Genomic DNA, 22058 nt, shown 5'->3' with positions numbered 1-22058 from the left:
ATATGGAGGTCAACGAGTGTCGAATTTGGTTAACCAAAATGTAATGGCTTATTTGTCGAATATGAGTGTCTTAATGCTTAGGTTGTTACGAGCGTACTGATAAAAGTAGGACACGTGACTTCCCGACAACTTTGAGAGAATAAAACACACATATATATATATATATATATATATATATATATATATATATGAGTTGTGCCTCTTGTTCTCACGCGTATCTGCCCTCTCATTGGCTAGAATGGTCCCACCTGAGTTTGCCTCCTCTGCCTTCCGTTTTTGAAGACATAACTTTCCATTGTTGGAGCGGCCACTTGAGTATCTGGTTAATATAATAGATAATCTTTGTCTCTGCCCATGCACTGATCACTTCCTGATGTAGAAAGGACCCCAAAAGCCCATAGATTCTGCTTCCGTCACACATAAACCCCAGGGCAGGTAGCCTATTGGTTAGGGCGTTGTGCCAGTAACCGAAAGATTGCTGGTTCGAATCCCCGAGCTGACAAGGTAAAAATCGGTCGTTCTGCCCCTGAACAAGGCAGTCAACCCACAGTTCCGTCATTGTAAATAAGGATTGTCCTAAACTGACTTGCCTAGTTAAAGGTTACATATAAAAAACAAAACCTCTTCCACTTCCTGCTCTCTCTTTGGAACAACGCACTACTTAAAGATTTTTACTTAGTGTGTGCTCTTTGACCCTGGTCCTCGAGCCTTTTAAGTGACTGTGTGCAACGTCATCAGTTGCTGCTCTGCTCAACCCAGATGTTATCGCTCTCTTCATGGTCAATTGTAAATTAACCACCCAGTTTCTTATTACACTAGGTGCTATTTAGATGCATTGTCTCTCTCTCAGAAAATGTAGCCTCCACAATGAGTCGAGTTCTGCATTTGACTCGTTTATAAGGAGTCACATTTCAGGCTAAATCAGTATGGCAGGTTTACGAGACAGCACTGTATCATTTCAACATTTAAATTAAGTTGTGGGGAAATAAAACAAACACTTGTAGTTCAGTCAGCTAGGCACTACACGTGACCTGATACCTGATAATAGATTGTATATGGTAGTTGAAAGTGTACTGCACTTCCATGTTTCTTTCCCTTTATCCTTAGGATTGGATCAAGTAATATCATACATCTGTGTTTGTTAACTTCTAACATGAAACATAGCAGCAATTCCAAATTCTGTACATGTCAAATTTACTTTGTCTATGGTCCCTGTTCAGAGTAGTGCACTACGTGGTGAACGAAGTGCCATTGGGGACACCCAAAATGTTGTATTACTGTCACTTGCAAACATGATCAACCTGTCATGTTTAATTATGGTTTGCTGACTTTCCTTTTAACCAAGAGGGATCATTATTCTACACACACTCAATGCAAGGGTATAAGGTCAGCAGGCACAAGTGACAGCCATTTACAGAAGAACATTGAATGGAAAGGTTACAGTATTAAGTACAATATAGATTTTTATTAGTTTACTAGGTTGGAAATTAAGAAAAACAAGCAGGTTAATGTTCACAATTCTATATTCAAGTTGCAATTCTTATAACCTCAACACATGACATGATGTAAACAGCCAAGCCCGTGGGGACAACGTTACACAATCCAAAGTCATGTGAGAACCAAAGTCACTGCAAAAAATATCCAGTCTCAAATCAAATAGAAAACCGCTCATATCCAACACTTATGTATTGGAGAACGTAAACAGTACAAAACAGTGAAGACAAGTGAAATTGAACCTGATTGATTATGTCAATATAGAAACACTAGCGGGTCGGGGGGGGGGGCGCCTGTGACAATTTTTGGACCCCCTTGTGGCCCCCCTAAATGTGGAGTATGAAATCATTTTTACAAAACAAATTTTTGCTATCGTTCTTTTTTTTTTTACATCCGTTAGACAGTGGTAACGATGATGATTATGAACATGGTCTTTTGCCTGCTAATGCCTGCAATGCAGTGAAGAAAACGATATGACAACAATAGCGTCTAACGTAACTGGCCCCTCTAACAGTACAACTGGCCCCAGCTTGGCCCCCCCAGTTGAAATGGTCTAGAACCGCCACTGTATAGAAAGATACATTTTTTGGAAGTTTAGAGATCTCACCAACCAAGTGTTGCCATGGAAACTGAAGTCATCACAGTGCATTACAGACATTTGCAAGAATCAAAATACAGACCAAAGTACCAGAACTGCTTGGGGAATGTTTGATATCATTTTATTGTTTTTCATAGCAATGGAAAAATATAACCTTGTACAAACGTCTTCGATTCTCATTTTAACAGCTTGGCGAGTGACCCTTTTCCAACTAAATGCAGTGAGAAACCAACAAATGGGAACTGAAACAAGCCCAATTCACTAGTTCATGTAGTTCAATTATAGATTTATTTCTGAACTGCATGCTGTAGGCAAGTGTGTGTTTGCTTGTTGTATTTTACCCTATGACAAGTAGTCTAAATTTGGCACTCGTTTTCTACTCCTTGCTCATCTTAACATTAAGATGTCAGTGTTACATTTCAAATGTAGTTATTTTGGGAGTGTTCCCTAGCCTTGATTGATCCTGATGCACTCAACGCATAAGTCCTCACCGATTCTTATTAACAGGGCTGGCAAGAAAGGGTCTTTATCTAGATGCCCACACTGAAGATGAAGAGAAACAACTGATGCCATTAAAAGGAAAAGGTGAACATTTGTCACTGATTCTCTTGCAGGAAATAAAGAAAACCTTCTTGCCAATTCATTCAAGTGCTGCCAATAAGTCATCTACCAAGCCCCCACAGCCCTCTCCCAAACAGCATCAGAAATATATCTTACTGAATTTGCTTCAAGCTTTATTATTTATATGAAATAACGGGGGGGGGGGTAGAGGGTGAATCCCCTCCCTCACAGACACACGCCATCATCCAGGCTGGTCAGCTCTACCCCTGCCGCACTGTGGGGGCTCCGTGGGGGCTCCGTGCAGGGGCAGGCTGGAGGATATCAGAGAGGCTAGAGGTAGGAGACGAGGGGGGTGGAGACCGCCCGCTCGTCCCTCTCGTTTCATCTTCTTTCAACTCCAGCAGTGATCCTTTGGGCGCATTTCCAACACCCCAAAAGTGAGCATTTTTCTGATTCCGGTTCAGTTCACGTTTGCGTAAAATTGACCATCACCATTTTCGAAGTCCACAACCATATAGTGCTTGAAGGAACCAAAAAAAAAAAGACAAGGGAAAAAGTCTTCCACAGATCGGTCAAAGAGCAAAATAGTTGAGTTCTTTCATATCATGTTTTGTTTGTAATTTCCCCTCAAAAGAAAACCACATTTTGGCAGTTCATTTCTCTCTACTCTGGTGATCCTGTTGTAGACTAATATTAGTTTTTCAGAAGAGTTCTATAACTAGCCGGCTACAGCGATTCACGTTTTTGTGTGGAGTCCTTGTTGTCAAGTCAGAATCTGTCCACAGGTGGCCGAAGAAGATGAGGGTTTTGGGGGAGGGGGCTAACGAAGTGGTGGTGGGGGTTCAGGGGTGGGGCGCTGCTGGTCTGCCGGCGACTGCTGGAATTGTACTCAGAAGGTGGTGTGACGTCAATCCTCGCTCACTCTCGCTCTCACTCACATTCTCAGACACTCATCTCAGCGCACGCTTCACTTCTGCTTTAACTCGGACACGACGCAAAAGACAGAAGAAACTCCAGTTCGGCGTTTTCATTGTTGTCAAGCTTATCCCCAACAAGCATGAAATCTGTAGAGGGAAAAGAAGAAAAGGTTATTAGCTGTAGGAGCCAAAGTCCTGTGTTCAAGCGCTCAATGCATGTAAAGTGATCTCTCTCATTAGGCTGCTCCAGTGAAATTCTGGTGGCTTTATAGATATCAGAATTGGTCACCAATTTACACGATACATGCCCTTTCATGAAATCACTAATGGTTACAATTTCACACCATCTCCGAAATAAAATAAAATGGACAAGACTAGCATTTCCTGCATAAGTATCTCCCAATGCAACATTAACTTTCAAAATGTACATTGTTTAAAAAAATAAAAAATAAATCTCCCTTGGCGGTTTTGTGGTGCCCTAGAGGTGCTGTAGGGGTGAGAGTCAGTCACTCACCAGGCCTGGCTTTTGAGCTTGCGCAGCTCCTTGGTGGCCCATGTGGCCAGCATCTTGGTTATGGTGACCTTGGACCTCCGGCCCTCCGTCAGCAGGTCATTGATGAGGGGCCGCAGCTCCACCAGCTTCAACACATCCTTCCCAAAGGCCGTGCACAGGTCTCTGAGGAGAGGGGAGGGAAAGGGTTAACTAAGCACGTCACAGGAACCACACCATTTACATACTGTAAGGAGAAGCAGAGGAACCAGTTTAACATTGACCAAGTCGCTGGAAACACGACTCTGATCTAGATGCCTGCTACCTCAACTCCTTCTCAGGCCTCTTACTGACAGTGTCTGTGCAGGTTTCAGATAAATGCTATTAAACATCAGGGTTTAAGAGTACAAGATCTCACAGACCAGACAGGTTTTCCTTAGATTAAAAAAAATATTTTAAATGATAAGAATTCAGTGTTTTTCATGCATCTTAGCATAAAAATGTTAGGGGCAGCCTGGGCTGTGTCAGACCCAAAAGCATCTTCAATATTATTGTGATCCACAAAGCAAGCGTCACCACCACTGAGATAATCCTTGTTGCTTTACCCTATAAGTCCGGCGGCGTTTGCCACCACGCCATTAGAGTGGTCCTCGTCTTCAGCGATGTGATGGATGAAGGACAGGATGAACTCCACTCTAGGCTGCACCAGCATCACGTCAGCTACAGGTAGAACAGAGAGCAGGACAGAAAGATACAATGAAGACAATGTTCAGCACAATCATGAGAATTAAGACAGAGGGGACAGATGCCCAATATTCACTCAGTTGCCATAATTCTGGCGAAGAGGTGATTAAGGATGATTGTTAGGAAAATGTGGCACACTGCAAAGACCGAAAATCAGCAAATGCCAATGTGCAAGTGTGGGGTCCGGCAAAGTCCAGTGTAGACAATGGCAGCCCTGCTACCTCATGAACACTGGGTGAAATAGACCCTGCTTTACTCTGTGACGACCTAAAATCCCAGCTGCCACAGCTCAGAGCAGCGAGAGGAACAGGCGTCAGGGGAAGGACTCAGTGTCCACTGTAAACACAAGTGCAGGAAAATCCTACAATTGGCATCTCAAGACAATTAAAGACAATATCAATACCATAGTCAGCAATACGCCAAAATACTAGATCCACAAAATCTGTAGATTCGTTATGATGCTGGGAGGATGGTGGCTAGGGGACTCACGGTGCACGTTCTCCTTGTCTCCCTTCAGGCCCTGGATGATGCCAGTGTAGGCCTCCAGGCAGCCCTCCCGCAGCTCATTCAGATAGTCCACCATGTCATAGTCTGTCTGCCAGGGGGAAGAAACCAAAACACACACAGCAGGTTAGAGGGACGGAGGACAGACCGCATCGAGGAGCGCAAAGGTCATTTGAGGAATCCAAAAGGGCTTCATAAGAGTAACTGGTCAATTAACAATTTTGCTAGAATGAACCATCGTTATCTATTGACTAGCATATTACTAATATCACTAACAAACTCTGGAAGAGGCAAGCTTAACAAGGTTGCTCAAGGAATAAACTTGTGGGGTCCAGCAAAGTCCAGTGTGTATAATGGCAGCCCTGCTACCTCATGAACACTGGGTGAAATAGACCCTGCTTTACTCTGTGACGACCTAAAATCCCAACTGCCACAGCTCAGAGCAGCGAGAGGAACAGGCGTCAGGGTCAAACGAAACAAGGGGATGCCAATGTGGTACAGTGCGTGTCCATCTGTTCTACCTTGTCGACTTGTGCCTGCGACGCCTGCTGCAGCGTGTCCAGGACGATCTCCAGGTACTTCTTGAACTCTCCTCCGATGGCCAGGGCAATGTCGCCGAACACTGACAGGATCTGAGGCTTCACTGACCGGTGCACATTCTCATTCTGCAGGGGCAACACACACGCCCTTAGTCAGTACTGGTGACAAACTGCATTGGTGTCCACAAGACTTACAGCTGGAGTCATAAACATTTTCTTTCTGATGAAACCTATTTTTTGGTGTCCACGGTCAGCTTGACATGAAGGCATTTACATGTCTCTACAAAGTAGCCGATCAATAAAACGGAGGCTGTAAAACTGCAATAAGACTCAAAATGTATGGTCCTGCACATTCCAGGATTGATGATGGTAGCCTTGTCATTACCAAGGCATTTGGCAAAAACTAAAGTGCAACTCACCCCCAGGTTCTCCAGCAGGAGCTGCATGATCTCGTCGCAGTAAGGCAGGATGTTGGACATCAGGGCTCGGCACAGGTCACACACCAGGCCCACCGCGGCCAGACACACCTGACAAGCGAGGGAGAGAGAGGGAAGGGTGAGCGAGCGGTGTAACTAGGTGAAATGGTTGCTGTAAGAGTCAACACTCAATTATTACTAGAAGTAACTTAGCTACTAAATCAGTGCAGTTCAAGTGTGGGGTCCAGCAAAGTCCAGTGTGTATAATGGCAGCCCTGCTACCTCATGAACACTGGGTGAAATAGACCCTGCTTTACTCTGTGACGACCTAAAATCCCAACTGCCACAGCTCAGAGCAGCGAGAGGAACAGGCGTCAGGGGAAGGGAGGACAATGTTTGTTTTTCTACTTTAAGAGATTAATATGAATATAATCCTTGAAAAATCATAGAACGCACTTGATATTCTGCGTAATTCTTCAATCCAATTCCCAGGAAGGGTTTAAAGGCATCCATGTATTTCTGAAAGTCAGCACCCAATACTGAGGAAACATAGAAGACATTACAGAACAACATTGTGTATGGTTAAATGCACACAACACGATTGTGAATAGTAGGATTAATATGACAATTCAAATTTAAAATGTTAACATGCTTTGCAAGAAGAATATCCCTAATAATCCTGTACACATGGACATATCTAAAATCAGTCTAGCTGACGGCACTTTGATAAATGTAGAAAATCTTCAATCAAAATAAGCGTTCTCCCATGGCGACCATGTCATTTTAGGGAAAACTATTTGATTCGGAGATCGGACAAAGTTTAGACGTGAAAACTAGTTCTAAGATTGATACTTTTAGTTTGTCCAAACTCAGTCATTCGAGCGAGGCTTGAGTTGCTGGTGCTAGTATAGGCACAGATCAAATACACAGCTGGAACACCGACAGCCGTTTCGATAGCCTAAATCTTTCGAGAGATAGCTGGGTTTTCTGAGCTGTTTTAATTGGCTTATGTTTACTTTGATCGTGACCATAGAGCGATTAAGATCAGCAGAGTAAGGTGTTTATATGACCAAAGCCATAACACCACATGTTTAGGGTGCATGTAAAACGTGCTCAGTGAGGCATGTGACACTGGACATGCGACACACCATATACATACTGTAAGAAGCGTGGAAATCAGTTTAACATTGACCAAGTGGCTGGAAACAGGTCTCAGATAAATCCTATTAAACATCAGGGTTTTCAGCGTTTTGAGTACAAGATTTTTCATCACAGACCAGATACGAGATTTTACAGCGTAGATTCACAAACATATTTCATCCCACTAAAATGGGTGGAGCGTGTCGGTAGAAAACCCTAGTGTGTTTGACTTATGTAAAAAAAAAACAAAAAAAAACGTTAAATTAACCCATCCACTATAGAGTGACAGTTTTAAACGGCTCACCTTCCACCAAGGTTGAGACGGCCATGAGTGCATCCTCCTGTACGCCCCCGGAGCCGGCGGTGTTCTGGAACATTCTGAGCAGAGAGGCCATCACCACGTCTGAGATCTGCAACGCGTCCTGGTGCTGCACCTTCCTCAGCACATTCTACAGAGAAGTGGGGAGGGAAAGGGTTAACCTAACATAGCACAGGCTAACTTGAACGTCGTTTAGCTACTGTGAGGAGAAGCGGGAAAGAGGATAAGTCCAACCCAAAAGTTGTTTCCTTGCCGGGACCTTTCCTCATAAAGCCTTCTCCTTCCCTAGTATGTTTTAGATCTTCCTATTAGTGTCATCAGGGTTTTCAGTACACGATTTCTCGTCACAGACCAGACAGGTACTAAAATGTGTATCAAACTTTTCCAAGGCTTTAAAATACTCAAGACAGCAAAATATATTAACGGAACGCCCTAGGTATCCTTCCTCTACCTCTTGTTCGAGGAGGTGGAAATAGTTTGAGGGTCAAACTGAATGAAGTCAGCTCGTCTCACCTGCAGGGTGGCACACAGCAGAGACTGGAGGTCGTTGAACTGAATTCTGTCCGACGTGCTCTGGATGTGAGACTGAGGAGAGAGGGAACGCATGAAAAACAGTGGGAGTTTACTCAATATAGAAAAGACTCCAAGCAAAATGTATCATAGTTTAAAGTAGGTCTCAGATAAATCCTTAAGTAAACATCAGAGGTTTTCAGAGTAGTGAGTACATGATTTCTCATCACAGACCAAAAAAAGTCCCCCCCCCCCCTTTCTTTGCCATCCCCCTTTCTTTCGCTCTCTCCCATCCCTCCTCTCTCGGTTGGAACCCACCTCCATCTGCAGAACCTGCTGCAGGCGCTCCATGATGACCAGGGTGGTCTTCTGCACGGCTGGGTAGCAGTCCTTGGCGCTGTTCTTCACAATCTCCATCAGGGCCTCGTAGGCCGCGCTGCGCAAGTTGTTCTGGTGACCGTCCGGCCTGGTGGACACAGAGGCAGAACATTGATTTATTTCACTTCAATCATTACTATGCAGCAGCAAAACAATATATAGAAATGTGTACAATTCTTAGCAAAAATTTTGGTGCACTTAAACCTGATCGATCTAGGATGACAAGACTGGATAAGAAACTCACAGCCTCCAAAATGGGTATGTACAGCTAAGGGCTTCAAAAAGGAATTCGTGAGGAAGTAGATTTTAACGCCATTCTACATCTCCAAATGCATTTTTGGTCTCAGATATTGTGGTAGGGGTTATCCATCACACGTTCAGCGTGGTGCATGATTCCTCATCACAGACCAGAGAGAGTTAAGTCTCTCGCCAACTCTAGAACTCCTCCATACAAAATGTCTAGTTTGACTAGCCAAGTTGAGAGGTTTCTAAAACCTCTACAGTCCTGACAAAAGAAGGTGCCGTTCCAACCCACTGTCCTGCTTACCCGCCTGCGGATTCTGGACAGTCTTTCCTGCGGTTTCTGGACAGTCCTGCCTGCGGTTTCTGGACAGTCCTGCCTACCTGTCTGTGGTTTCTAGGAGTTTCTGGACGATGAGTTCGAAGGAGGAAGAGAGGCAGTACGTGGCAGGCTCCTCCTGTTCCTCCGCTGCATCTGTGCCTTCGTACGCGGCTTCCGCCAGGCTGGAGAAGGCCTGAGGGAGGGAAAGGAGGGAGAGGGATGTAGGGAGAAGTAATGAGGGAATTCAAATGAAAACCACGAATCATCATTATTTTGTCCTTAATTTTTTTTTTAAATAATAATAAATAAATACATCTTTAGCGGGTCTCAGATATTGTGGTAGGGGTTATCCATCACATGTTCAGCGTGGTGCATGATTCCTCATCACAGACCTGACAGGTATTTCTCTCAACTACAGAAACTTTGATGCAACATATTCCACTCGAGTGGGGTAGACTGAGATCAATTGTTGTAATTGAGCAAGTGTCCTTGTACTGTGCAGTATATCGTTGATGCTTGTGGTGATAAAATCGTTATCTGTGGGATTAACAAAGAACTACTGCTAAGTGTGTGGTGGAGGCCCACAAGAGGACCACAACGGAAATAAGCTGTTCAACTTCTGGCATTATCCTCAATGATTTTAAATGCATTGTATATCCACGGGTTGTTGAATTGGGTTTAAAAAAAAAAAAAGGTCAAATAAATGAATTAGCGGCTCCAGCTTGGGTCTCACCCAGCAGACGTTGGATGCCACGCGTGGCTCGGCCCCGAGGCCCTCGATGAGGCACTGCAGCAGAGGGGCCAGGTACACCTCGTTGATGGCCGCCTCCGGCAGCAGCTCACAGATCCTGCCCACCGTCCAGGCCGTGGTGTCCCTCACCACAACACTGGGGTCCTTCATCAGCTCAATCAGCGTGGGCATCGCCTGGGAGGGGAGAAACAAGAGCAGACTGGTCGTTAACCACAGTAGAGTCAATAAGCAGAGGGGAGCAGAGATACATGGAAGTCTCCCCATTTAAGAGCTTTGAGATTCTATGAAAAGCGCAAAAGAAAAGTAGAATTTATGCATAATTAAGTACTGTTAACCAGTGTTCAAGAGTAAAAAGACAAGCATGGATGGGCAGAGAAAGACCGGTACTGTTTATATAACAGCAGTATTCAGGTGTGGCGAGAGAGGCATGGGCTGGAAGGAGAGGGAGGGCAGTGGGCGAGATTTTACAGCAGTAGTGCGTCAGACTACAGAAACGGGGAAAGGGCCACCAGGGATTGTCTCAGCCTCTACAGCAGGGGTGGGCAATTCCAGTCCTCGGGGCCCGATTGGTGTCCAAGTTTTGCCCCCGTCACAGCTAACACACCTGACTCCAATAATCACCTAATCATGATTTTCATTTTAGAATGCAATTTGATTCAAATCAGCTGTGTTTGCTAGGGATGGAGAAAACTGACACCAATCAGGCCCCCGAGGACTGGAGTTGCCCACCCCTGTTCTACAGAGTAGGGCTGGGAATTTGATAGTGGGATTTTATTGCGATTCGGTGTTCCAAACATATTGTTCACCATATGTCTGCTGCAGAGGCACAATAGAGAGCCATGAGAAAATAGGTTTTGATCAGTCATGGAATGAAGTGATGACAAATTGTCTCCATACTTAAAAAGATGAACAAGCTATGAAGGAAAGATACAAGAGTTTGGTGCAGGTACAGCCAACTAGCACAAAAATATTGCCACTGTCAAAACGATATGAGTTATCAAAAATAACATTCCAATACGCAACTATCGATTTCCCCCCCGCATCACTACTACATAAAATGTCTAAATCCAGCCTTACTGAACTTGTCTGTGCAGGTCTCAGATAAATCCTATTACACATCAGGGTTGTCAGGGTCTTGAGTACAAGATTTTATCATCACAGACCAGATACAAGGTTCCACTGCCTACATTTTTTTGCTTCATTAGATTCACATATTTCCGTTTTACAACGCAAACAAGAGTATTTTATTGGACAACGTCAGGTCGTCCCGTTTGTCAGTTGTCTTGAATTTGGTGCCTAGTGAATGACAGGTTTTAGCAGTGTGATTATAGACACTTGCACAAGCTTATCACCAGCTCACTCTGAGACAAGCACCCAATTCAGTTATCAGTTCAATAGGGCTTGGGGGGGGGGGGGGGTCAAGGATTTGGGCATAGTCCGTGTCCCAAGAGGCAACCTATTCCCGACATGGTGCATTACTTATGTGCCCTGGTAGAAAGCAATGCACTAAATAGAGAGCCATTTGAAACGCAGCCACACACACACACAGCCATGAAATAACATGATGGTTCAGCTGATACCACCCTATTCACAGCCTCTCCAGCCAGTCCACCCTACTTGTGAGTGAACACATCTGTAAATACCCGATCGCCCTTGCAACAACTTAGGGTAGACTGTGGTTCATCTAAAGATGAACTTAAAATCTATTCAACTTGTAGATAGTTTCATTATAAACCATAGGGGAGTTTTAGAGCAGAAAGAAAAGAACGTATTACCTGATGGGCATGCAACACAAGGAAACGGAGAAATCCTTGCAACCTAGAGATGACCTTTACCACAGATACATTTCTACTTGGCCACAAGCTATCCTCTTCCTTGCTCGCCACACCCATCAGACGGTGGATTGTTAGTATGCATGTTAGTCTACACTGCTGTGAAACTCCCCCGAAACATCCCCTTGGGGAAAATCAGTAGCATCAGTAAGTAGGTATCCTTATACAGCGGTAGCTGGTGTAGTTACCTGCATGACAAGGGGTTTGAGCTGGTTGGGCCGTGCCTTAACGAATCGTTCGCAAACTGCACATCGCTCTTCTTGAACAAATCTTTTTACTGACTCGAGACGCATGATTGGTTTTTCCCTGAGTGACCGGTTCATTTTAGTCTTTCGTTTTGACCTGCTAGTACTGGCCGCAGTGAGTCCTACTTACAGCAGGATAAATACACCCTGGCTCAGCGGCTCCAGAGACGTGCACCAACGTTCGGTCATACGCGCACGGGGAAATAGATCATAAGCGTCGAGAAGAAAAATACATGTTTAGAACTGATAATTGATCGCATGGTGCAAGAACGACCGCAATTAAATGATTATTGAATGTCATTGACACAGCTTTTTTATTTTTTTAACCAAAAGAAACTGCTCAACAAACTCAAACTGGAGAATTAATCGTTCTGGGGGCTGCAGTTTGAACATTGTGTTCATCACCCTCACAGGAGACATTGAAGCAATGCATTACACCAAGAGTCGTTCACAATCTAGTCCGGTTGCAGCCACAACTATACCTCGTTTCAAATGTATAAAGAAACAAATCTCAGCTGTGTGCCTAGCAATCAACCAGCGTACATTGTTTAAAGCAGTTTCACATGTCTCAATCACAAATGACAGCTCCAATTAGCCCCCCCTATGGTGAACGAGACGCTTGTAGAATCTTGACTTGAGTTGAGTTTTCAGTTCATCGTTCACCGGTAGGGGTCCTGCGTGCGCGGGGTATTACCTACTCAAACGAACAAAAAGGCGTCTAACGAGTCGTTCCTTTGACTGAACGAGCGAAACATATCTGAGTCAGTCAAAAGAGCCCGAACATCCCATCACTACTATGCATAAAATGCAAAGATAATTTCCTAGCAGATATAAAGGAGACTTGACTCTGATATGTTAGCTTATAGCAGGCTGCTGGTTGAGATCCTAATATGGTGGTGTTCTGTTCATGGCATGTCTTCACAGAGAAAATTATTTTGCGTCGAGGTGCTGACTAATGGCGAATAAAATGAGATAAATAAAACTCCCAGTAATTTATTGGGTAAACCTACGTTTCAGCATCACTGGGCCTCCTTCGGGGTAATGACATGAATGCTTGAACCAGGTTATGTGGAGAAAGACTGCAACCAATGACATTAGTGAGGGGCTGTATCATAATTATTAGGTTAATTAGAATGAATTGAGGGAAACCGTTAAAAGAATAGTTTACAGCATGTTGAATGTGTGTCTTCATGTGGTGAAGTTAGTCACCTGGATGACGAGGGGTTTGAGCTGGCTGAGCTCGGGCCCCTCCAGGATGGAGCCGAAGGCCATGACGGAGGCGTCGCGGTAGCGCCAGTCGGGGTGCTTGATGTGCTCCTTGATGAAGGGCAACACGTGAGGCACCACGTCGTCCTCGCAACACGTGGCCAGCAGCATCAGGCACACGCCCGCCGCCTTGCACGGGTTCCAGTCGTCATCGTCGTTGTTCTCGTCCTGAGGAGGAAGCGAGAGGGCTGAATGAGAGGAGACGTACTTACATGAAACGTTATGACGTCGAGAAAGGAGGGATAAAACCAATGTCACATGACAGAGGAACATAAAGGGGGGGGGTGGAGGGAAGGAGAAGTATGAAAGGAATCTATACTGAACTTGCACATACGAGAGGTGAGAGGAAAGACAGGCATTTACATAGAGATGACCTGATCGTACACACAGGGGAAGGAGATCCAGAGGAAAATGGCATATATTTACATGAACAGGTACCAATTGCATATCAACAAGGACATTGAGTAGCAAAGGACACAAACAAAAGAACAGATACCAACACAAAGGACAGACAAACTCAGGTAGACAAGTCCAGTGCCTCTCATTAAAGTCCCTAATAGATAGACTGGGATGGCACGTACAGAAACCCTCACACCTCCCTGCTGGACTTCACATGTGTCCGGATGGGTGAGCCCCCCCCCTTAATTCTGACTGGTTACATGTCTATGTAGGTCTCCGACATTGTGGTAGAGGTTATCCATCACATGTTCAGCGTGGTGCATGATTTCTCATCACAGACCAGACAGGTTTTCCTAGGAGTCAGAATCTTCATTTAATCTAAAGATTGAGAATTCTGCCAGCTATTCTGCCAGCTGTGGTGTTTAAATAGAGATTTTAATACCAGTAAATGATTCATCCTTATCAATCATCCCTAACGTGTAATGAAGAGGTTAACGAGGTGTAAAATGTCTGCCGCGTGCTCTTATCCTGCGTACCTGCTTGGTGAGCGTCTGGGTGAGGATGGGCACCAGGTATTGCAAGGCTCCTTTGGCGTAGAACTTGCTGGTGTGCTCCGGTGGCCGGCCCTGCTCCGATGCCTGGGGAGAGGTACCAAGCTTAGAAGAATATTTACCTTTTTGCTGTCCATTGAATACATTTTGCATCGAACATAAACACCCTCAAGGGTGTCAGCTTAATGGCTGAATAATAGAGTGTTAACAAAATAACAAGGTACATGCAGGTCTCAGATAGTGGTATGGGTTATCCATCAGGCGTTCAGCGTGGTGCATGATTTCTCATCACAGACCAGACAGGTGAGCTATATCGTCACTCAGCAACATGGCTAACTGGGACCCTTTCTGGTGTTATAATACATAAAACATATGTACGTTTACATTCGTGGGCTGGAGTGTTGCCTTGTGTTTATTTATAGAGTTGAAACACGTTTGAAAGTGTGTGTTTGGGGGGGGGCTCACCTCAGTCGCTTCGATGGCCAAGTCCATCTCCTCGTCGCACACGTTCGACCAGAACTCGATTCCTTGTAAGGCAACTTCATCAATGTCACTTTTCATGGCTTCTATTGTGATCTGTTCGGGGTAGGGGAGGGAGAGGGGAGAAACCAAAAGGGTTGTCAGGATGTTCATTTTAAAAGGAGCGTCCTTGATACGGACTACTGGTGTTGGTGCAGGTCTCAGATACTGCGGTAGGACTTACACATCAGGCTTTTTCAGCGTGGTGCATGATTTCTCACCAGAGACCAGACAAGCGACGCTACAATATCACTAACTGATAAGGTCCATCAAGACCTCGTTTGGAGTTCTCCGCTTTACGTTCTTCAGAAAGAAGAAGCACATCTAAAGACCAAGTTGCTGCATGGGGGGTGCTTACCGCAAACAGTGCTGGGCCCATGTACGTTTCCATGTACTGATAATACAAAGACATAATCTTCACCAAGTTCTGTAAGGCAGCCACTCGTACCTGTGGGAGACAGACGTCGCATTTCACCAACATCGGTTAAGAATATGATTATTGGCTGAAAGCATGGAATAAAATGTGCCAAAAAAAGGTTTTAAATAGAAAAGAGAAACTCACGATACTCACTCTGGTGTCTGGGCACTGTGTGGCCTCGCAGACGACCTGCATTATAAAGTGCCTCTCCGTCTGGAAAACACAAACCCGTTCACTGTTACGACAGGCACATAGACAAAGCAATCAAAACCCAGCCTTGTGTGAAGGTCTCCGATATTGTGGTAGGGGTTTATCCATCACACGTTCAATCGTGGTGCACGATTCCTCATCACAGACCAGACAGTTAAGTCGATAAACAAGCTCAGATTTGTCCATTTCATCTTTCCATTTTCGGGGTCACAGCATGTGACAAAGGAGGAACTTAAACACTAATATAGTGGGACTCGGGCAGGGCGGGGCAGTAGGCACAAACACACCTCTTTGTCGAAGTTGGCTTTGGTGAACTCCAGTGAGTTGAGCAGCGCGTTGGTGGCAGCCAGCTTGACGTTGTTGCTGGGCTCCTCCTTCCTCATGCCCTGGATGATGGCTGTCAGGATCTGGTTGGCGTTGTCCTGCAGCTGCTCAGGGTCCTACGGCACAGGGGGAGGAGAGAAGACAGTTGTTCATGGAAGCTACGTCTGCTCTGCAGTGGAACATGCACATGAAAACAAAGACATAGAGTGAGTCTAGGTTTGATTTTGAAATCTTGTCTTTGTGCAATTGTAATTGAGGACAATGTCACACGTTTCATATTACAGTAGTTGGATTTTTAGGTTATAACCCCTGTGTCCCTCACGTGCGCAAGTGTGTGTGTGTGTGTGTGTCAGGAGCACTCACTATATCCTGGCAGATGTATCCAATGGCCTCCAAGGTGGACTCCTTCATGTGCTCGGTGCTGCTGGGGTCCGTCACGTTGGCCACCAGCTGAGGAATGAGCTCGGGCCACTGCGTGACAGGGATCTCTGCGCAGGCGATGCCGGCCACGCACTGGGAGGCCGAGCTGGGCCGGTACGTCTCCGTGCCCAGGGTCTGCAGAACCTGGAGGGGAGTGAAAGGAAGGTGAACCAACTGGTGCATTTGGCTGGGTGAGGCCGAGTGAGACGGAGGACATTGGTTCTTATAGGAGCCAAGGGCTTAAGAAGAATAAGTAATTAGGCTGGGTAGGTTTCTTGAGGTTAAATTATTTTGGGGGGGGGGGGGGTCGAAGAGTAATCAACTTCAGCACCTGGATCCTCTTTCCCCCAGGGGATATTTGAATTAAATGTTTGTCACTGTGTAACCCACACTGTCACTTAAAAACTTAATAGGCTTTACTATACTTCAACCCCACAAAATAAGGAAGGGGTGGTGGGGAGCCAGGAGGCCACAAAAGAAAGAAAGTATAAATAAACCTGTACTAAGAGGTGGAAGATGAGTTTCTCCTTACAAAGTTCTTGATCTCCCTCCGGGCATTGGCGTCGATGGCCAGCCATCTCTGCTGGTAACGCGTCTTCACATCCGGGTCTTTGGAGGTGAGCGAGTTCTTCACCTGCAGCCCTGCGGCCACGCGAGCCACCTGGGTGTTGCCAGGGTTGGCGAGCACCTTGGAGAGCTCCACCAAGAACGTGGGCTGGCGAAAGAAAGGGAGAGATTTTAAAATGTATTTTTACAAACCAGGCCATAAGATGGTAGTGGTTTAGTAAAACACAGGTAAGAAAAAAATGTCATCACCACAGTCTTTCAGGCCTTGGCATGAGTAATATTTCACTGCAGTGACACTGAAGTGTTCAACAGTTACATTCAGCAACTGAAGGATGTAGGAGGCTAGTAATCAACAGACATGACGGAGCAGGTACGGATGCAACAGCAAAACAATTTAGACACTAAATTCCATTCATGCTGCAGTCAGTGAGTGGCAGCAGTGGGCTCCACAAAACACTAATGATCCATATGTGGTTGTTTTAAATCAGATCTGTAATGCGTCTGTGTAACCAAAACAACAAACTGCTAAATTCATACAAGTCCTGGTGAGTTGTTTAGGTCTGTTTTACATATACAATGCCTTCGGCAAGTATTCAGACCCTTGACTTTTTCCACATTTTCTTATATTACAGCTTTATTCTAGACTGGATTAAGTAAATAAAAATCCTCAGCAATCTACACACAATACCCCCATAATGACAAAACGAAAACAGGTTTAGACATTTTGGCAAATTTAAAGAAATTAACCAAAATACCTTATTTACATAAGTATTCATGAACCTTTGCTATGAAACTCGAAATTGATCTCAGGTGCATCCTGTTCCCATTGATCATCCTTAAGATGTTTCCACAACTTGATTGGAGTCCACCTGTGGTAAACTCAATTGATTGGACATGATTTGGAAAGGCACACACCTGTCTATATAAGAGGTCCCACAGTTGACAGTGCATGTCAGAGCAAAAACCAAGCCATGAGGTCGAAGGAATTGTTTGTAGAGCTCTGAGACAGGATTGTGTCAAAGCACAGATCTGGGGAAGGGTACCGAAAAATGTCTGCAGCATTGAAGGTCCCCAACACAGTGGCCAACATCATTCTTAAATGGAAGAAGTTTGGAACCACCAAGACTCTTCCTAAAGCTGGCCGCCCGGCCAAACTGAGCAATCGGGGGAGAAGAGCCTTGGTCAGGGAGGTGACCAAGAACCCGACAGTCACTCTGACAGAGCTCCAGAGTGGAGATGGGAGATACTTCCAGAAGGACAACCATCTCTGCAGCACTCCACCAATCAGGCCTTTATGGTAAAGTGGCCAGACGGAAGCCACCTCACAGATAAAGGCACATGACAGCCCACTTGGAGTTTGCCAAAAGGCACCTAAAGACTCTCAGACCATGATAAAAGATTCTCTGGTCTGATGAAACCAAGAGGTTTGGCACCATTCCTACAGTGAAGCATGGTGGTGGCAGCATCATGCTGTGGGGATGTTTTGCTGTGGCAGGGACTGGGAGACTAGTCAGGATCGAGGGATAGATTAATGGAGCAAAGAATAGAGAGATCAGACCTGAGACTGGGGCGAAGGTTCAACTTCCAACAGGACAACGACCCTAAGCACACAGCCAAGCGAAAGCGACTTCGGGACAAGTCTCTGAATATCCTTGAGTAGCACAGCCAGAGCACGAACATCTCTGGAGAGACCTGTAAATATCTGTACAGCAACACAGCCCATCCAACCTGACAGAGCTTGAGAGGATTTGCAAAGAATGGGAGAAACTGCCCAAATACAAGTGTGGCAAGCTTGTAGCGTCATACCCAAGAAGGCACGATGCTGTAATCGCTACTAAAGGTGCTTCAACAAAGTACTGAGTAAAGGGTCTGAATACCTATAAACGTGATTTCAATTTTTTTTTTTAATATAAAGTAGCTAGAATTTCTAAACCCGTTTTTGCTTTGTCATTATGGGGTAGTGTATGTAGATTGCTAAGAGAAAAAAACAATTTAATCACATTTAAAATAAAGCTGTAACAGAATGTGGATAAAGTCAAGGGGTCTGAATACTTTCCGACCAATTTTAACTATAAGAGTTCATCTGTGGATACCACCTGTGACCCATATTCCAGATCCCACTAGTGGGGCCTATGAGGTATCAAGTGTCTAGCTTGGTGTCACTAACTAGGCTTCCTGGAGATTAAAAAAGTATGTCCAAATATTTAGATGAGAGGAAATCTCTATGTCCCTTTAGCTGATGGACTAAAAGACAGACTGGGTTTAATCACAACGTGGTCTTCAATGATAATGAAAGACAGGAGGGCACCACAAAAGACCATTTAGCAAGACTTGTACCATGGCATCTTCTGACTACTGATTTGGGTAAAACTCCCTTAACAGTTTTTGATCTGCCTAGCTAATTATGTGACCTTTCATTAACAGAGCTGCACAGTCCAGCAAACAGCGCATAGACCTTTGAGGTGCTTAGCGGTTAAGAGTGTAGGGCCAGTAACCGAAAGGTCACTGGTTCAAATCCCTGAGCCAACTATGTAATAAAAAAAATACAAATAAAATTCGACCAATGTGCCATTGAGCAATACACATAACACAAACTGCTCCTGTAAGTCACTCTGGATAAGAGCGTTGCTAAATGACCAAAATGTTATTATATTGCTTTGACACATAAGCTACATACGGATGTATGGCCAAACAGATTACACAATACATGTGTAGCTTGAGTACCCTGCAGAATATACAAAACATGTAACTTGTATGTAACACATGGACAATAGAGTGAGCAGGAGAAAGGGTAAGTGTCAAATGTAAGTAGCATGTCAATGTCGGTTCAAATGTGCCCTGCACACCTTACATAACCTAGCTTTTTCTGCGGGGCCCAAAACAGTAAACAATATCATAGCATAAATGGTCTCAAAAGGCAGAGTGCATACACACAAGCACTCATATAGCAAAGCTATATTGCTATGCAAAAATGTAGCCAGCTAGCTACACCCTCTTGCTTCCTACTACAAAAATGCAATGGCCATCTGTCAGGGGGGACGAGTGCTCTTGTTCACTACTAAACGCCTATTAGGCAGCTTTCCGGTTAACTATTAGGTACATGAATATCATACTTAATCAAATCCAGCTATAGGATTACAACATGTTAGCCACATGTGTTCATATCAAAGCAGGGTTATCCTGATCTATCACAAGCAGTGAACTCGTTTTCGATGCCGGGGTTATATTGCTCAAGTGATATTCAACTGAATGAATTTAAAAATCCCTTAAAACGAGAATTTGTCGTAATTTAGTTTGTGCCAAGTGATCATGCAAAGGTGCTGGATGCCTACATGGGTGTAGCTGGTGTGCTAGCTAGCTAGCTAACGTGGGTTAATGCTAGGTCTCCATTCATTCGCTGCCATAATGTTAAAATGGGAGAAGGAACGGCCCAGTTGAAAACGCCGGATATTCAATGCCCTGTGTTTCTGGCGCCAGACCTGAATGTGATTGGAATAAATTATCCGTCTGACTGATAAATGTGTAGTTATACAAACCAAATTCTCAATTGCCGCCTGCTCCAGAAACTTCTGTGCCGCCTCCAGTTCATTTCGATCTGAGGGGGCGAGGAGGGAAATGTTAGCGTTATACTATGTGAATAGCTAGTGTACTTGCTAGTTAGCCACAACATGAAGCAGCAAAGTTATGTTAGCATACATCTACAATTCCTAGCTAGCTAGGCTACCACGATTAGCAGTGATCACATTCAATGCTACTGCGATAATCTATTTGGGAAATTGGGGGTTCATTTCCTGATGAGATATTAGTTCGTTAACTAGCTAAATGAAACAGCCAATTTATCAAACCTTACTCGTTAGAAAGGTGACCCACGTCAGGTAACATGCTGGCTCCCAGGGATGCTTTGCTCACTAGCGGGTAGCTACATGATGCCAAAGATTGAGTTAGCCATCGAGCTAACCAACTCATATCCAACTTTAGCTAACGTAACTAGCGTATACGACCTAATAAAGGTTTACATGATTGAGTACAGGCCTATTCTATTTTTTCCCCCACATCGGCACATACTACCTACATTACTTAGCTAGTAATCTAGACTGTAAAGTTAGCTGGCGTGCAAACAGGGCCGACTTAATTGCACATGAGTGGCTAGTTAGCCAAGTTAATCGATAGGTAACTAAACGTATCAACCCAGTAAAAACATAACATCAAAATGACAAACTATGTGGGTGACAACTTTTTCAATAGATAATACATTTTTACAACTGGCAGCTCTGTCAATGCCGCCCAGATTGAACTATTAACAGTACTAAAAGTTAGCATGTTAGCGAGTTCATAACAGAAGCCGAATAGGCCGTAACATTAGCAGCCTAGCTATCAAGGCATTTCACTAGTCCCTTTTTCTGATTTAACTTTCACTCGTAATCGTTATCAAATACAGATATGTCAAGTTGCTGGGCCTAAACTCTTCACATAACAAATGTTAAATATAAGTATATGGAGCTGTATAATCACCTGGAGAGACAGTTTTTTCGAGGATTGTTATCAGCTCCATTCTGTCCCAACCACTTTTAACAAAAGTCGCTAGTTAGCTTGCCGCGCACAACCCCGGATTTTATTTATTCAGTGTTCAACCAATGTAACAGGACCGTGGATAAAACAATGAAAGCCGGTGGAGAAAAACATACACGCACGGTATCCCCCAGCCGATTAGTTTACTCTGGATATGCGCTATTTCCAAACGCGGAACCTTAAAAAATGTGTTTACGCAGCAATGCTGCTTGTTCATTCTGTTGTCGCGAGGGAAAGAGCATCGCTTGACTCCCGCGGAAGGATATCACACGCCGCTGCTATGGCAAAAACAAAAAAAACTCCTCCCTATCTCCCGCGCAAGCATGTGCGCGCGCCTTCTCTAGAGATAAATATATTCATTTTTCACCAAAACAGGTAAGGTATTAGCCAACTGTTGTATAATTGTTGTCGAAGTTGTAACTTTGATGTCCTGTACTTAATCAACCATACAATTATCTGACTTCTCAGTAAATTCTAAACCAAAGGTGGAGTGGACAAAATGGCTAGCTCGCCTAATGTAATGACATTTAACCATCATTTCAGTTGGTACGACTCATGTAAGTAATCCCCCTATACTTTAATGTACTGCCTATATATTTTAATTTCCAATGAACGTGGTGAAATAAGCCATGGAAGAGTGCAACGAGGACACCGAACTTGGAGGTCCACCTGCATAACAATAATAATCATAATATTTGGACAGTTAAAATAAATCGTCCCTTACCCTGCCATCCAGGTCCATAGGGGGCACTATTGATTTGGTCAGTGATAGTCTTGGTTGATCCGTCACAGCTGCCCTCCAGGGCTGGCCAGTT

The 22058-nt window shown here is 44.5% G+C and overlaps 1 protein-coding gene and 3 non-coding genes across 6 annotated transcripts; all 4 read right to left on the bottom strand.

Moving 5' to 3' along the window:
* Positions 1 to 1445: 1445 nt before the first annotated feature.
* On the bottom strand, positions 1446 to 21513 carry LOC106600802 (importin subunit beta-1). Of its 3 annotated transcripts, none has more exons than XM_014192488.3 (22): positions 21187 to 21511; positions 20211 to 20269; positions 16640 to 16822; positions 16051 to 16251; positions 15651 to 15803; positions 15298 to 15366; positions 15094 to 15183; positions 14682 to 14792; positions 14202 to 14303; positions 13210 to 13434; positions 9906 to 10097; positions 9235 to 9365; positions 8551 to 8698; positions 8236 to 8307; positions 7708 to 7852; positions 6720 to 6802; positions 6267 to 6374; positions 5830 to 5973; positions 5294 to 5399; positions 4666 to 4780; positions 4085 to 4246; positions 1446 to 3717 (listed from the first exon to the last, which is right to left on the bottom strand). In XM_014192488.3, coding segments are annotated over exons 1-22 (2640 nt in total). In that variant the 5' UTR covers positions 21227 to 21511; the 3' UTR covers positions 1446 to 3716. The 3 variants fall into 3 exon arrangements, 2 of the variants coding, with proteins under 2 accessions (XP_014047963.1, XP_014047964.1); XM_014192489.3 differs by having other exon boundaries at positions 15307 to 15366; XR_006769176.2 differs by lacking the exon at positions 1446 to 3717 and having other exon boundaries at positions 4090 to 4246; positions 5208 to 5399; positions 21187 to 21513.
* Positions 4977 to 5120, bottom strand: LOC123741918 (small nucleolar RNA SNORA79). Its single transcript, XR_006769444.2, has one exon. It is a non-coding gene; the product is annotated as a small nucleolar RNA SNORA79 (small nucleolar RNA).
* LOC123741917 (small nucleolar RNA SNORA79) lies at positions 5629 to 5772 on the bottom strand. The gene has a single exon (XR_006769443.1). It is a non-coding gene; the product is annotated as a small nucleolar RNA SNORA79 (small nucleolar RNA).
* On the bottom strand, positions 6497 to 6640 carry LOC123741916 (small nucleolar RNA SNORA79). The gene has a single exon (XR_006769442.1). It is a non-coding gene; the product is annotated as a small nucleolar RNA SNORA79 (small nucleolar RNA).
* Positions 21514 to 22058: the final 545 nt, after the last annotated feature.

This window comes from Salmo salar, chromosome 03 (genome assembly GCF_965601325.2).
Source record: "Salmo salar chromosome 03, fSalSal1, whole genome shotgun sequence".
Taxonomy (NCBI): domain Eukaryota; kingdom Metazoa; phylum Chordata; class Actinopteri; order Salmoniformes; family Salmonidae; genus Salmo; species Salmo salar.
Note: the sequence above shows the minus strand (reverse complement) of the source record. Positions and strands in the feature narration are given on the sequence as shown.